This window comes from Borostomias antarcticus, assembly GCF_949987555.1.
Source record: "Borostomias antarcticus genome assembly, chromosome: 22".
In the NCBI taxonomy this organism is placed as follows: domain Eukaryota; kingdom Metazoa; phylum Chordata; class Actinopteri; order Stomiiformes; family Stomiidae; genus Borostomias; species Borostomias antarcticus.
The window spans coordinates 2,281,197-2,297,788 of NC_140255.1; the positions used below are offsets into that span (position 1 = coordinate 2,281,197).

Consider the following 16,592-nt stretch of genomic DNA (forward strand, 5'->3'; position numbering starts at 1 on the left):
TCTCAGTATAAATATCGCCCACTTGCACCATCGAAGAGTAAGCTTTTCGGTGGGGCAACTGGTAGTGGTGCTTCAATTAGATCTATATATCATTTTGTTTTACATGCATAGAAAGATAGTGTTTATGAAAACAGCAAATAAATAAAGTTGATATCTATCCTTCTAAAGTTGTATTGATTACTTTCTAAAGAGCAAACGTTCTTAAAAAATGTAAAAAAAAAAAAAAAAAACCATCTTGGCCAGGATTTGAACCCTGCAGGAGCACCACTAATAAATCTGGCATCCTAACCCCTTGGACACTAGGCAGTATCATAGACCTAGCAGGATACCTAAAGATGAAGTGAAGAGAAATGGGCAGCTAAGTTTTGTTTTAATTCGTATATCTGTCCAGTGATTCAGATCTGCTCCAAAATTGAATGGCTTCTAAGTTGGGCCATGCTACACCCCTCCACCAAATTTTGGTGTAATCCTTCTAACTAACGAACAAACACAAAGTGATGCCACCCAGCGACTTTGTCGCCTCTAGCGAAGGCAATTATTTGTGATACGTTAAATTTATATTGATTTCACTGCCTAATCTGTCCCTTATAAGGAATGGTTAATTCCACATTCTACAACGGAGGGTTTGGATACTTGATTCTGATTGGCTAGCAGCAGTGGTAAAATACTCTGTAACCCACTGCTGCGACCACATAACAATTAGTATTAATGCGCCATCAATCTCATTGACGAGGCCATTGATAAAATCAAGCGGTAGGCTATGCTTTGCGTAGCAACCACTCGCAGCAACCTCGCCTTTTTCGTAACCTATTACAAAAACACACTCATCAGTTCGACTCCAACACTTCCACACCCCTACCAGCAAAAACGAGTGCTCTGGAGAGCTGTTTTAATAACTGCACCATGGCTGGAAATATTCAAATAAACGTGAACCACCCGAATTATGCCTTATGGTTTATGCGAACAAGGCCAAACCAAATAGGCGAGATAGCCTATGTTGCCTGGCAACCATTTAATTCAGAACTATAGCCTATCGCCGAAGATTTTGTAAATACTAAAATGATAAGAATGATCAGTAAATAAATGATTGAATGTTACTACTGAGTGTTTTGTGAATATATATATATGTAGTAACCGTTGTAGAAAAGCAATTGACCACTCGAGGCAGTGGGTTACAGGGGATTTTCCACAGCTACGGGTAGTAAGTGGCAGCTTGTTGACCTCTTTAACAAAAATGATTGACAGAAATAATCAAATGTGAACAAATACAGATTTGTGAAGTGTTAATTACAATCATCATGTAGTAAATAGTAAGGCAAGAGTTGGCATGAGACAAATGTTTATGAGACACACAAAATCACAATTTAGATCAAGGAATTTAATTGACTAAACATGATTTGTTTCATCTTGACCAAAACATTACCCCTAAAAGAAAGGCCTCTGAATTCAAATATGAAGAAAGTATTTTAGGAAATTTACCACCAAATTACATGCAGACACACTATCACACAATAGATCAAGTACAACATGGGAAAAGGTAGACAAAATAGAACAAAGAAAGCCTTACTGATTAGCCAGCCTATTTTTTCTTTCAACAAACTTTCACACAACATATGCTGGCTTTCTTAAAAAAAATCCATTGTCCTCACCTCAATACATTACTTAAGCCATCACCATAATACATTTGAACCTTGACATTTAATGTGGGAAGATATAAACTGTAACAATGGTAAACATCGCACATAAAGAGACTCCTCCCAGCTCTTGGAAAATGACGCTAACAGACATGGATTAGTGAAGAGGTAGGTGGAGATAAGGCTTTTTCCTGGGATTCATTCAGAGGGAAACCTTTCTTGATATAAGAGTGATGTAAAGCCGACACAATCCACCCATCCTCATGTGATGTAAGTGATGTGCCTTCTATGCCACGCAGCACATTCACATAGTATAATCCCATGCTATTGAACAGACCCCTGATAATTGGCTTCCTGAATGGGCCCATAGGGCTTAAAGCTGGAAGGGGAACTCTGTGGTCCGTTCTATGCTACAGTGGAATAATGTATATATGGCTTGAACATTCAGTACACAATGTACCTAGAGTAAGCAGCCAACTCTTCCAGCATATTGGACACTACTCAGTGAGGAGAGCTCAGGGAAGAAGCCTGCTAAGCTGTATTAAGACGGCCATCACATTCCAGGGTGTTATAGACCCTCTATGGTGGTACTGGTAGCCAAGAGGGTAGCAAGATAGAAAAAGGCCAATGGATAAAGTTATTCAGCTGGAACTAAATCATGAATCTCAATGGCTTTTTTCCTCAGCAATAGTTATTTGTGCAATGCCACATCTCATTCCTACAGTTAACCCACACTCATTCTGTCATGTTTATTTAAAATGAAGAAGTAGGCTGAATACAACACAAGACAAACAGTGGGGAAAGAAGGATGAATAATTATAGTGACCATACCGTATAGATGGAGGCATAGTTTGTTTGGTGGGTTCACCTTGATTAAGCCCAAACATTCATTCTTTTGATTAAAATAATATTCAGCCATACACTCCATCTTTGGAAATATCCTTTCTAGCACTACGTTAAAGAGATTTAAGGCATATTTAGGATAAAACCTCTGAACAATAACTAGAGGATTCTTTTACAGCATGGAACCCTCCATTCCAGGCCAGCGCAATCTACAAATGCACAGTGGATATCAACCCAAGTCACTCATGACAGACAACATGCGAAACAGCATTACATCAAGAGCCAGCCACACACACACACACACACACACACACACACCCCCGCAACCTCAGGCAATTACATTCAGGTGCCTCCATGTTCCACCAGGGAGAGGCATCCTCACAGGCTGCCTGGTTGTGCTCTTCACATGGCAGGGAGCATCAGAGGACTGGGAACCACACGTTCAAGCTCAAGCTTTTTCAGACTTAAGGACACTTAATAGTGAGAATTTTGAAATGAATGATCTTATTGCCAATTCATTTTCTTATATATATACACAAAACTTTGTATTTGTGATTCTAGACCCTTTGGGCTGGTAGTGAAAAGACTAATATTCTTTATGAAAGACAGGTAGCTGGGCCTTATGAGATAAGTGATTTGGTTTGTTATCCATTTTTGGCCTTTCAGTTTTGTATATCTGAGTTAAAACCCTGCTTTATTGGTCACAGCACTAGAACGACTCCAGCCAACGCTAATCTTCCACCAAAAATCACATCATTCAATGACCCCCACATCACCCAAAAGACAACATTAACATTATTGCAACAACCTATACCGACACCATGGAGCAGATTGCATGACTACCCCGATGCATGGGACGATATATTTGACATTTCACTTAACGCCCGCTTAAGACAAAATGCCTCACACAGGACTCATTCTCAGCCGCCATCTTTAGATAGGAAGTTGAATATAGAGCATCCGGACACTGACAGTGTTTTAGTCAAAATCCATGACTCCCATTCTGTCATATCTGAGGTTAAAGATCCTGGAAAATGATTTAAATTCTCTAATTTTTTCAACTGCATATCTCAGCTCAATCCACCTCCACCGTCGGTTGTGCAAAGGCCGAAAGAAAGGGACTCCCAGTAAAGTCTTTGCTGGTCTGATCAGTCAGTCTCTGTTGTCCAGTGAGACCAAAGGTGGTTTCATTGTGTCAAGGCACATTTGGTGGCTGCATCAATAGGCCTTTCTTCAAGGTCACTTTGTTTATTGATTTCATTGGTTTCCTGCCCGTTAGGTTAGGGTGTCCCCACGTCCACTGTGATTTTGGTGTACAACTGATCTTTCTCCACTTTGACCACTTTGTATGACAGGGAATTGATGCCGTCAGTGTGGATGGTCTCCCTGGTGTGTGCAATGCGGTCAAACCTAGAAGGAGAAACCGGTCAATAGACAAGACGACATTTAGCTGTGAAAACTATGCAAATGTACACAGTGATGGGAGTGGCAGGGTGGTTTGGCGGTTTATAATCCTATACGTGACAGATGCTGGATAATATTTAACTGTGTTTGCTCTGGCACTTACTGCCACATGGAGACCAGGGAAGCATGGAGGAACTGGGAATATAGCCTAGTAGCCAGTGAAATGACATAAAGGGAAATAGATTTTAATCCTAGTGTGACTAATGCACACAGGGCGAGAGTCTGAGAAGGTCTCAGCTGGATACAACTTGACTTCAAGACAGTGGTCTAAAGCAGCTTCCTGAGGTGAATTTCCACACTAGCTTTCTAGTGCTACTTAGCCCACTTTATTGATTGCTCTGACGCTTTGGGACGCTGGCCTTCACTCTCATCTCCAAATGAAAGCAACTTATGAAAGCAACTTGTGTCTTAAGCCCAGTTCACATACAAGATTCACAACGCGACGAAACCGTTTTAGAATGTTGCAGAGGAAAATTGCAGTGGTGTGAATTACCCCGTCGCAGGTCGGCTGAAGCCGGCTGATTGAGTCTCAAGAGATCCGACTTGTCCAATTGCAAGCAACAAGTTTTAGAACGTACCATAGTGTCAGGGCCACTGTTACAATTTTCTAACCAATCAGCGACTGAACAATTTGTGTCCGTGTGCTGGCACGAGCGTGTACACACCAATGTGTCAGGCTCTCTGGGTTCACGCGATGGCTAGTAGGCTACCGGTTAGTTAGGAACCAGTAACGGCTAGTTCACGTTAATGAGAGGCTACTCTACATTGATTTTAGAACAGAAAAGGCAGACAATCGCGGAATAGACTAAACAAATGCAGACAAAATATAATAATAACTGGTTTCTGGATGCGGAAATAGGTTGAGTGACAAGACCCGTTGTTATGGAAACGGTAAATGCTCTGTTGTGAATAGTTCAGTTTTAGAATGTTGCAAAGCACAGCTTTGGGTTACTGTTACAGGTGGTTGCAAGTTGCAACCAGTCTCATTGCGAATATTGTATGTGAACTGGGCTTTAGACCAGTAATAATCCATTAGCAAGCAATATTAACAAGATTTATTTCAGTGTTTCCCAATAATGGATGTGATTATACCAAAGAGGAGCTCCCTTTATGTACTGTACCTACTGTAGACTACTGAGACGAAGGCAGAGGCTCGAGACCTGAGCAGGTTAGAGGTGAGGAGAGAGAAGGTGGAGGTTCACCTCTGAGGGTTGGGTTCGTTTTGCTTGTCCCGCTCATGGCGAATCATCCTGCACTTCCCGATGACTCCGTCAGGCCGTGATATGGACATGCCCTTGAAGTTGAGCCTGAAATAAACAAAGCCTGTTTGTCAGACTGCCCCCCACCTACCAAGAAAGACACTGTTTGTGTATGCCATCTTCATAAAATAAAGTCAATGAATGCAGCTTTAACTACAACTAACATTAACAAGTGTTGGCTATCTTATTCTAGCTAGCTAAATTAGCTAATGCTGTGATGTTCAACGTATTTGTGTTTGTTCTAATCCCGCTGGGGGTAATTATCTGGGAGATAAAAGAAGTAACATTAGTGATACTTATGTTCACATTCAGCTTATTTCCAAAAGTGGCTCAAAAATCCAGCTGAGAAAGAAGACTTTCCATCAGCCAACATTAGCCTTCTCTCTCTTCCTGTCGGCCATTGTTTATATAATCGCTATCAGAATAGATAAGGTGTCACTCAGTGGCATCTCCAAAACACCCAGCCAACAGCTACAGCATGCAACAAGAGCCAAAATAATTTTAACACCTAGTGCTCTAGAGTAGCTGGTGAATGTGTTGAGTCTGTCAATTATTCAGGGGCTGAAGACAGTAGAACTAGATCGAGTGTGTCCACGACTATCAAATTACTTGAAATTGGAATGGAGGCCTATACATTATGAAGAAAACATTTCTGTCATGGAGAAGTGTCAAGTTTAGCTAGCACATCAACCTGCATGGCTGGACAAGAAAGGATGTATTAGGTTAGAAAGAAGAAGAAAGAAAAGAATGAAGAAGAAATAAATACATTAGACCATGTCTGAGAAGTTTCTCTTCTTAAAAGCCACATTTTCATTTTAAAACACTAAAGCAGCACTCTGAGACAGAGACAAGCTGCCAGACAGCTGGAATTCACCCAGAACATATAAACAGCCTCAGAGGCAGAAACACTGGAGATGCCAGGAGGGAGAGAAAAGGGGAGAGAGACAGAGAGGACAGATGGGAGGAAGAGACGGGGAGTGATATGGGGAGGGAGACACGGATAAGAGGAGGAGGGGAAGAAAGAGTGAGACAGAGGAAGGGAGAGAAAATAAGAGAAAGAGGGGAGGGAAGAGAGAGGGTGGGAGAGAGAGGGCCAGATGGGGGAGGGGTGAGAGAGAGGGGCCTGAATGTGTGAGAGATGTGGCACCCACAGGCGTGTTCAGGGATGTCTGGAGGGTCACTGACTGCTGATAAGAGGCTGTCTAAACCCTGACCTGTTGTAAATGTCGTCGTCCTCCCCTCCCCACCCCCAGTAGTTATTGGGGAAGCCGTTGATTCTGAGGAACTGCTCCTTGCTCATGGACGACACCCCCCCAAAGTACTGATTATATGGCAACCTGAAAGAGATAGATTACATTAGATTACATTAGTCATTTAGCAGACGCTTTTATCCAAAGCGACTAACAATAATTGCATTTAACATAGGAAGAGCCAATGTACTACTACTTGCCAGAACTCACAAGTGCATCTTCTCTCTAAAACAAGTGACTAAGAGCATAATCTAGTGCTGAAGGCAAAGTGCAAGAATAGCAATCTAAAGTACACTGCAATATAATATAATACAATAAAATACAATAAGTGCTTAGGCGGGAGGATTGTTGTAGTAGTAGTAGATGAGTGAGAAATGGACAACAAGAGAAAACAAGAGAAACGAGAAAAAAAGACAGACATCTTGTATCGTGTAGTTTGGCCATGATATCATGCTAAAAATCCTTGACGCTTAAAACCTAGAACTAAAACGAGGGAGAGGATACAACAGACGTGGGAAATGGGAACTTGTTTATAAACGTTTCATGTGTCACCCGATTATACAGAGGGTTCAAGGCGCAGAGCAAAACTGCCGTGTTGCCAGGAAACAGGAAGTGACTGCCTAACAGATGGGGGACTTTTCAGAAGCTCTCTTCCTTTGTGGTTATGTCAACGGCGAGTCCCTGTATCGCACTGTACGGCAACAGTTGTGTGTGCAGACAGCATGGATTCAGCTGAAAATGTTCTCCACCAATCAACATCAATCCCCAAACGGGATTATGGTTAAGTCGAAAATGAGGCCCTAGTTTAAACATTCCTGGCCATCCCTTTAAGGACGAAACGCATCCGTTTGCCCAATAAATACAATCCCACTTTGTACACCTCCCTTTCTCAGTCCTAGTATCTAACTAAAAATGGTGCTCAGAGAGCACAGACCTCTGGCCATGAATGCATTTCGTGGCTCTGTACGCGTTCACCAGGGCCAGACGTGCACAGATGGACATGAGGTGGTGCTAGAGCACCTGCCCTTTGCCCTCTGGACAAGGCAAGTGCCCTTTTTTTTTTTCTTTTTTTTTTTAAACAGTGTAGGCCTACTGTATGTGGCCCATGGTGACATCGATCAATTCTCGATTAAAAGCGTGTAATAATAATGCCCCAAAATGTGTGTGTGTCTATTGTTTATTTGATTAATTTGAATTAAGATATAATTTGGGGTAAAATTACTTTTAGCCAATACCCTTCTTAAGTTTATGTACCTGGCCAGGACCTATATATACCTTGAGTTGTTCATTTGTTGGTTGGCTTCTCTTCTGTTCAGTTCTGTTTTGTTTGGCATTCTATGGTTTGGGCCCATTCTTTTGGAGGATGTTTTGTTTAAGGACAATGCTCGTTTTTGACAACCTGGACCTTATTTACGACATATTATAAGACGTTTGACTCACCGAGATCACTTTGGTGTAGTTCGGAGGCATGTAGAATAAATTTAAAATCCAGCGCGAGCCAGTATATCCATGTAAGGGCGGTGGTCGGGGCACTTAGAATGCAGTTTCTAAAAATCTATTTTCTGCCGCGAAACGGTTGTTTAATGAATCGCTAGTTGTGCTTACATAGAGCATAGTTAGCCTGTTGTGGTTTTTCACATGCCTCTGTAATATGATCTTAAGAAACATCTTTAGACACGAAATAGCTTCCTCACTTGCTCCAGCACGCATGCGCACAGCGTGCTGGATCAACGATTGCGCGCTGTGCGCATTAGTGCTGGAGCAAGTGAGGAAGCTATTTCGTTTCGAAAGACGTTTCTAAAGATCATGGCATGTGAAAACCACAACAGGCCTATGCTCTATGTAAGCACAACTAGCGATTCATCAAGACAGATTGATGAAAATAACCGTTTCGCAGAAACTGCATTCTAAGTGCCCCGACCACCGCCATTACATGGATATACTGGCTCGCGCTGGATTTTAAATTTATTCTACATGCCTCCGAACTACACCAAAGTGATCTCGGTGAGTCAAACGTCTTATAATATGTCGTAAATAAGGTCCAGGTTGTCAAAAACGAGCATTGTCCTTTAACTCTTTTTTGTTTGGGGTGAATAAAACCCTTATATTTACATTGGCTTTATGTCCTCATCTTTTTGACTGCTTGGTCCATCACATGTTGTATTTTCTGTGTTCTCATGTTGTTTTTATTCTGTATCGCTTGTTGTGTTTAATGTACTCTGACCTGCCAAGGGGACTGCAGATGCAAATTAGCTTGAAGCTAGAATCTGGTACAGTGCATTATATGTTGTCATAGTAGTCTATGCGTAATGGATATGTTTTAACTGTACGTTGTCCCTTTTATTCAAATAAATAAATAATAATGTTTGAGCGACTCGTGGACCTACCCCGTGATTCGTATCTACTCCAAAATTTAATGGGTTCTAAGTTTGAAAGAAATTTTGTTTTTTGGTGCATTTTTGCAGTTTAAAATCAGGACACAGCACACTACCAGTTGCCACTCAAGCGGTGTGAAATTAAACTTACCGGTAGCGTTCTTTCAAGGACTTTCCAAATAACGAAATCTATTTTTTTTTACTCACTTGGCATTGGTCCGAATGATAGACGTATGAAGTATGAATTATATTGAATCTGATATACTGAATAGCCTTATATTTGGAGGACCTGTTCATCAGTTAAGGCTAATCTTAATCTAAATGTATGCAAGCAGACCATGAAAACGTGTTTATCTGAGACGAGGCGAAGGGAGGGGGGGGGGCTTCCAGGTCCAGTGTTAATTTGGAAGAAACCAAATCCACCGGGAAAGAGGGTGTTTGGCTTTTTGAGGTTATGGTGGCTTTCCGAGGTGGTCTATGACATAATTAAAATAATACATTCAGCTCAGTAGAGAAAATAATCATAGCTCCGCATTGTAAAATGTAATGGTAAACAAACAATAACAGAAATGTAAAAAAAAAAAAAAAAAAAAAAAAACGATCTGAGGGGGCACGTGCCTCAAGTTCTACAGGCATGACGCTTCTGCACGCCACCAAACACATTACCTCTCGCCCTGCGCCGTCACTGGGGCAGAGGTAATCTCTCTCCACACTCCAATATTACGTTGAATCGCTGCGCTCTCATACTACATAATAGAGTCTGTGCTGCTTCACCGCCCAAGCTGGTGTTCTGAGGGCGTATCGACGGGTCAAAATTGAAAGAGTGACAGGTTGTAGCAGCAAATGAGAGATGCTAGCCCAGGTTAGATGGGCGGGGCATATCTATGGGTGGGAGCGCCTGATCACTAAAGTCGTTACTGATTGGTGTCGCTTGGATTCCGGAGAAACCAACGAATTGCCATGATTTGAGCGCCAGATTTTTTCATGAAGTGTCCCAAACCCATAGAGAGATCTGCAGCATGCAGTAACCTAATTAGCATAGCTTACATAGTGTATCAGCGAAAGAACTCTCATGGTCAGGGTCTGGCGTGGTCACTCGGGCGGAGGTAATAAAGAATTAAGACACAGCCGATTTATTCTTTTGGGAAAAATAAATAAATAAAGTTGGTTAAGAGTTGCTTCGTTTTCCGATTTTGTTTTGGACACCATCAGTCCTAAAATCCCCCAGCTAGCATTGCAAAGGTCAAAGCGGGACAAAATCAAGCATGACGTGTTAATAAAATAAACACAAATCTTACGTCGGTCCAGTGTGGGACTTCGTTACTGGACAAATTGCCCAACAACACGATTTTGTCAATGCTCCTTAAAACAGATTTCCGGGCCAAAATCCTGGCTATTGCCTCCAGATGTGAGCTTGACCCAGAGAAGGACATGACACACATACGCTGTGTGCAGACAGGGAAGAGTTTATGGACAGGAAGGATGTCCATAAAAACATTCTTACAGGCACAGTGACCTGTATTAATTGTACCCATACAGTCTGGAATCAGATTTAAAACAGGCCACACGTTTCACTAGAATAAAGAACAAATGTGGGTATTTCCAGCAAAGAAGTTCCTTAATCAGACTATGAAACAAAGACAAATCAAACAAACCTACAGAGCCCCTCCCCAGTCTGACTCATGTTACACGTGTAACTATGTTTCTTCTCAAAGTCCACTCGACACACAGTCCACCCTCCCCCTCCATTGTCAGTAAACAGAGTAATTGCCCTGGCTGTCACTTAAGGCTAAAGTGATTAGCTAGGCTGACAGCCGACCATTGGTGCTAGAGTAGTTCACATTCAGGAGTTCCAACATATTGAGTAAACTGGTTAACTAAATGGACATGTTTAAGTGATTATAATGAACTGATGAAACAACTATTCCTGATTTACTTTTTTAATGCTCCTGGCTGCCCCTGGAAGAGGATTATTATTATTAATATGCTTATTGGATTGAAATGGTCTGAGGAGGAGAAAACAAAATGTCTACTTTGCAGGTTGAATAAAAATAATCTTAATGGGAGCTACAGTGTGTGGACTCTTATTTTCTTTGATACTTTGCAGGTTTGGCCAGGCAATACGTCAATATCTGTCCTTATCTTTTTAATAGATACCTGACTGTATTCAAATAGATATGGGGTTAGAATCTGTACGTGTGTGTGTGGAGCTGATGTTGTCATCAACTCCAATGGACAGCCAAGAAATATGCGTGAGTCAGCTGTCTTGAGGGAGTGTCTGCTTACCTGAAGCCAAACTTGTCCATGGACACGGACAGGTGTCTGGGCTGGCTGAAGCACTTGTAAATGTTTCTGTCATCCATAGGGATGAGGTCCACGTCGCTGAAGATGAAACAGCCGTAGTCGTACTCCTTCAGGGCCTCCATGTAGCCAACGTTGAGTAGCTTGGCACGGTTGAAGACTTCATCTCCATCCTACACCAGTTAACAGGAAGAATCATTGGAGAAGTAATAGATTTTTAGTTTTTTTGAGTAAGTTTCCAACAAAGATACATACCATCTTGTTTTCTTTGTGCTTACACGTTCTTGCAAATGCTTTATGCCCATGGAAACACCAGAGGAAACCAGGAAGGAGGCCCAACGGGATTGCTCAACATGTACTGTAGAGGTCATCACGTGGTCATTCCTTTATACTGGACTTACTGTGAGTGTCCCAGAATTAGTCACTGTATGGTGGCTCTTGCCATAGAAAAAAAGAAAGGCAAACTGGAGCAACAGTATCTGCATTGATCTTTATGGTGTGCCTTTCAATGAGAACACCAGTGGTACTACAAAAGATATATGGCACGCCATCCCATGGGTCTTGACTTCCTAACGAACACGGATTCTAAAACATGCATAATCACAATATCTCATGAATAAGATAAACAACATATTTTAATGCACAGAACAGCAGCAGACAATTTATTCCACCCCTCCAGCCTTCGTCAGCATATTTGCTTTCCCAAAGGTAAACACTGATGAAGACCAGAGGGCTGGAGCGTGTTCATTGTCTGCTGCTGTACTATGCATTCAAATAAGCAGTTTAACTTACCTGCGAGCGTGGATTTTTCAATTAAGAAAGGGTGGGTGAAGCCTCCAAAAACTACTGTATTGAATTGTAACAGGTTAAGTGCTTCCGAAAAGCAAATATACCTGCAGCTTATTTTGCACATTATGTAAATCACTTGCAAAGATGAAAAGAAGCGGTTAAGTAGATTGCTTGACAGGATGAGATTTCTCAGCCAACAAGAGAGAAATCCAGAGATGGAGAGAAAAAGAAGCCCATATTACCAGTAGGACCCCTCAGCTCACAGGGGGCACGCAATTGGCCAGGGCAAGAAGAGGGCCGATCTCACCTCCTCCAGCGACCATAGCCATTGGCTAGACAGGCTTGACATGCATAAGGGGGGTGGTTTGACCAGGGATAGGGTAAGGAGAAATCAAATAGCAAGGAAGGAAGAAAGGAATGGCAAGGAGAAATTGGAGAGAAGAGAGAAACAGAGATTGAATAGATTTTGAACAAAGACCCAAGAATTGTCTTACAGTGCCTTGATGGGCAAATAGCCAAGTGTAATAAAGTAGCAAGCATATGCTTATGTTCTCAAAAGAGAGCAGTCATTGCTTCTCTTCACAGTGGACTTCAAAACCAGATATTTTTAAGCGCTACATGGATCTAAAAGTGATCAATTGGCATACAAAAACAATCCTTTATTTGATTTACACATATGGCGCATTCTCAACGACACCATGCTAGTCTCTACTGTATCTGTGGGGGATGGAGACAACAGGCGTGTCCTAACAGGAGATTTGAAAGACCAAGAGTTTCAGTGACTTAATGCCATACACAATTAAATCATTGTTTACCTATGGGAGTTTACCGCCCATATTGGCATTATGAGTTGTGGTATGGAATAGTAAGACATGCCTTTAGTTGTGACTAAAAGAAAGCATCCTACATCAAAGAGATGAGAGTATTATAATGCGTTTTGAATGTAATCAAGAGGTATATTCAGTGTGCGTAGGCCTACACAACATTTAATAGAGAAATTGTTTTCCTAACATTTTATTTTCATATTCAAATGACTCCCCCCCACACACACACCTTATATTATTCTAAATAGAATAAAGACTGGTTGCCCCTGTGTGACATCTCATGTTTTTGAGGTCTAAATTATATTCTTTATGAGTAACGCTGGTTGGGTGATATCACTCACTGTTGTAGTAGTAGGTTGATGACTTCATTAGTGGTGGTAAAAATTATGATAACCATAGGAGTCCAATATGACAAAAAATAGTTTATAGTTGGTTAGTCAGTTAGTCAAACAAAACAAAATATTAAAGGAGTAGTAAAGGAAAAATGCATGTTTAGCCCCGTTTTAAGGTTACTTATGATCATATACAATGGTTCAGATCAAAACGTTGACAAAACTAGCACTTTTGAGAAAGTCTGATAATTGCTCTACCACCGTTTAGGTCATACAATGGATGTGGTTGGGCACCTTGAAAAATCTTTCAAAAACATGTTAAACTCTCGATTTCAAAGACAAGAAGCTCACCGAGGGGGTAATTGGTGTCCGTTGGTGTTCTGACATCAAATTCGCCCTAAAGTATGAATCCTGTAGGGTTTTATTGATCATTTTATGAAATCCATTGACTATTGAAGCGACCGTTGTAGATGTGTAGATCAATCCACAGAGGGGATTCAGGAAGCGGAACTACTTACGGTAGCTATTGTTATTGTTAGTTTGCGGAAATTTACACAAGTATGTGCTGCGACTAAATAGTTCTATGCTTAATATTTAAAAAAGCCTTTCCAGATGAACTAGAATCTTACTTTATGGCGAATTATATGTCAGAACGCCAACTAACACCTCGGTGAGTTTCTTGTCTTTGAAATTGAGAGTTTAACATGTTTTTTTAATGATTTTTCACGGTGCCCACCCACATCCATTGTATGACCAAAACGGTTGTAGAGCAATTATCTTAACTAACTTTCTCAAAAGTGCTAGTTTTGTCAACGTTTTGATCTGAACCATTGTATATGATCATAAGTAACCTTAAAACAGGGCTAAACATGCATTTTCCCTTTACTACTCCTCATCTATTCTGCAGTCTATGACACAAACTGCAGTCTGAATAGCTAGTCTGGTGTATGGGAAGACCTTGTGAGCAACAGATTGCAAAATAAAGTGAATAAAGTGATGAATTTTAAAACCATCACAGCAACATCAAAGACATAGAAATCTCGAATGTGCGTGTATTCTCTCATACTGCTGACTATAACACCAATGACACCACATGCCTGATTGATGACGTAGACGCCGTAGTCCAGCTGCTGACGCTGGAGGATGGGATGGAGGAAGTAGAGCCAGTATTTCAGATGCTCGTCACGGTTGCGGAAGGGGATGATGATGGCAACCTTCTGGACGGCGATGCAATCGCTGGGCTTGAAGCGACCGCCGGTGTGCAGGTTGGGGTTCTCATTCCTCACTACATCCAGGCCTACTGGGGAGGTGAACTCAATCCGCAGTGGACCCACTGGAGGTTGTATATAGACCACGGGGGGGAGGGGGGGGGGGGGGGTAAAGGGGAAGGAGTGCGAGAGAGAGAAAGAGACAAGAGAGCGATAGCAATGTGAAATCGTGCCTGAATAAAGTGGGACATTAACAGATTTGAGTCATGCCAAACCTGCCAATCATCCGTGTCCACCTGAATTCTTAGTTTTTTCACTAACAATAGCCTGTCAAATGTTTTGTTATTTGAGGCACTACTGTGGCTCCTATAACAAAACCTAAACAAGGAGTTAGAATAGGTGAAATCACAAAAATATATAATCTAGGGAGGGGACGACAAAAAAAACAGGTCATATGGGTCATTCAATATACAACCTACTGAACTCATTGTATTGTTTCTGTATTGTAATGTGACCTGGGGCAAACGGCCAAAAGAGTGCATGCTTTTGCATACATCTCCAGGTCATTACGCCCCTCAGTGCTGCCACTAGCTGAGGGGCCATAGCTACAGCTGCATAAACATCTCCTTTTTTGAAATCTTAGCTCAGGACACTACTAACAATAAACATTAAACTTAACATGCCTAGATAGGAGTGGAACTCTAGGTAGGATGTGAATATGTATACGCTTCCCTCCGGAAAATGAGTGTCAGGATGGATCAGTACTGTACCCACCCCTCCCTTAAGTTGTATCTGTGCCACATACATGTTTGCTTGTAAAACAAAAATCCTACACTAAATGACGGGCACAACTAAAGAACTAAAAAATAGTCTATTCTGAAGACTATTCAATGACCAATTGCATGTTGTAGACTTTACAACCATATAACGTTACACTATTCTTCACGGTCTTGGCTTGACTTGCTCCATTACTAGTCATGTGATTGTCAGCAGCATGGATGGATGGATAGATCATGACTTACCCAGAAGCGGTGAGGTTTCAGGGCATTTTCCAACTTCTTTGGTGTCTTTAATGATACTGTCATTCCCACCAGGAGCAAGCTTGAGTTCAATCACGTCTCCTCCTGTCAGCGGTACAACTTTTAATTTCTCGAGTGTGGTTAAGGTGAGGTTGTGGTTGGATGGGTGTGATTGCTGATTTTGCACAAACGCGAATCGAATGTCGAACGACTTCAAATAAAAAAATAAAGCAACAGAAATATGGAGAAAACACAGAAGGACAACCAACTTACAGGTCCTGTTAAGGACACTGAAGTTCACAGTTGAGTCCCCCATCATGTTTATCTATCAAGCCAGGCTAACTCACTATGAAGCACGTATAGGTACCGTTAGCTTACAGTAAGCTAGCACCGTAACAATAAACAACTTGTGCGAATGTCAAACTGATTGACTGCTGGGTGATTGATGCTCGCTAACGCAGCTCGTAGTGTTTGTTCGGGTACATCTTAAGATTTGTTTCAGGGTTTCTAACGTTAATTTGTTTGATAGCTAACGTTAACTAGCTAAGTTCAAGTAATCAATCGGATAATAAAGCGAAAAGGTAGTTATTCATCTAACTGTAGCTAGAAAAGGTGTAAAAAATAAGATTAAAAACATAATTTAGTCCGTTTGCTGAACGTTTTCCCTATGGCTGGTAGCTAGTAACGTTACTTGAACAAATTGTTCAGCTTCTCTTCGTTGGCAGTCAGTCGGACAAGTTCCAGCAAGGCTCTCTGTTAACGGTCACGTTATATATCAACCCTACGGGTTAGTTTCACATCCGACTGGTCAAAGCTTGGTCGACGTCGAACATAAACGGCCTAACATAACGCGAGGTGAAATTTCAAAAGTAAATGAAAGTAATCCTTTCCTGGAAATGAGTCCTGGATACTAGTGAGAGGAGTTGCTGCAACATGTTTCTGTAGCAGACCTCGCCTCTGCTCTCCCTTCATCTGATCTGACTCACCTTCCGGGTGGTAAAGAGAGTTCACTATCTAAAGGACTTTTTTTTTTGTATAACTTTTTTTGTATTCCTTCTACAGCATGTATGTAACGTTCCCACTGTGTACTATTTGCCCCACTGTTTTAAGACTGTATATTTATTTGCCCAGGGACTGCGGGTGGAAATTAGTTGTCTAGCTATAACCTTGTACAGTGCATCTCTCCCTATTCTATAGGGTAAATGTCTACTGTACCTTGTCCCTGTCTTAAAAATAAATAAAATCAATCAATCAATCAATCAAAGGGGTTTTTGGTCCAAACTAGCCCACCCGA

The 16,592-nt window shown here is 41.5% G+C and overlaps 1 protein-coding gene across 3 annotated transcripts; it reads right to left on the bottom strand.

Moving 5' to 3' along the window:
- Positions 1-1,350: 1,350 nt before the first annotated feature.
- On the bottom strand, positions 1,351-16,251 carry b4galt1l (DP-Gal:betaGlcNAc beta 1,4- galactosyltransferase, polypeptide 1, like). Of its 3 annotated transcripts, none has more exons than XM_084455988.1 (6): positions 15,302-16,251; positions 14,169-14,404; positions 11,112-11,299; positions 6,415-6,537; positions 5,144-5,248; positions 1,351-3,887 (listed from the first exon to the last, which is right to left on the bottom strand). In XM_084455988.1, the coding sequence occupies exons 1-6, from the start codon at positions 15,615-15,617 to the stop codon at positions 3,758-3,760; spliced, it is 1,098 nt and encodes a 365-aa protein (XP_084312114.1). In that variant the 5' UTR covers positions 15,618-16,251; the 3' UTR covers positions 1,351-3,757. The 3 variants fall into 3 exon arrangements, 2 of the variants coding, with proteins under 2 accessions (XP_084312114.1, XP_084312115.1); XM_084455989.1 differs by having other exon boundaries at positions 11,112-11,292; positions 14,162-14,404; XR_014630968.1 differs by having other exon boundaries at positions 3,767-3,887; positions 5,067-5,248.
- Between the last annotated feature and the right edge of the window lie 341 nt (positions 16,252-16,592).

Bases quoted from the DNA above. Each gene is read 5' to 3' on its own strand.
- b4galt1l (XM_084455988.1), bottom strand. From the start codon at position 15,617: ATGATGGGGGACTCAACTGTGAACTTCAGTGTCCTTAACAGGACCTGT. The intron at 14,405-15,301 runs GTAAGTCATGAT...TACAACCTCCAG, and splicing joins TGAAACCTCACCGCTTCTGG to TGGGTCCACTGCGGATTGAG. The intron at 5,249-6,414 runs GTCAGGGTTTAG...TGTTTATTTCAG, and splicing joins GACGACGACATTTACAACAG to GCTCAACTTCAAGGGCATGT.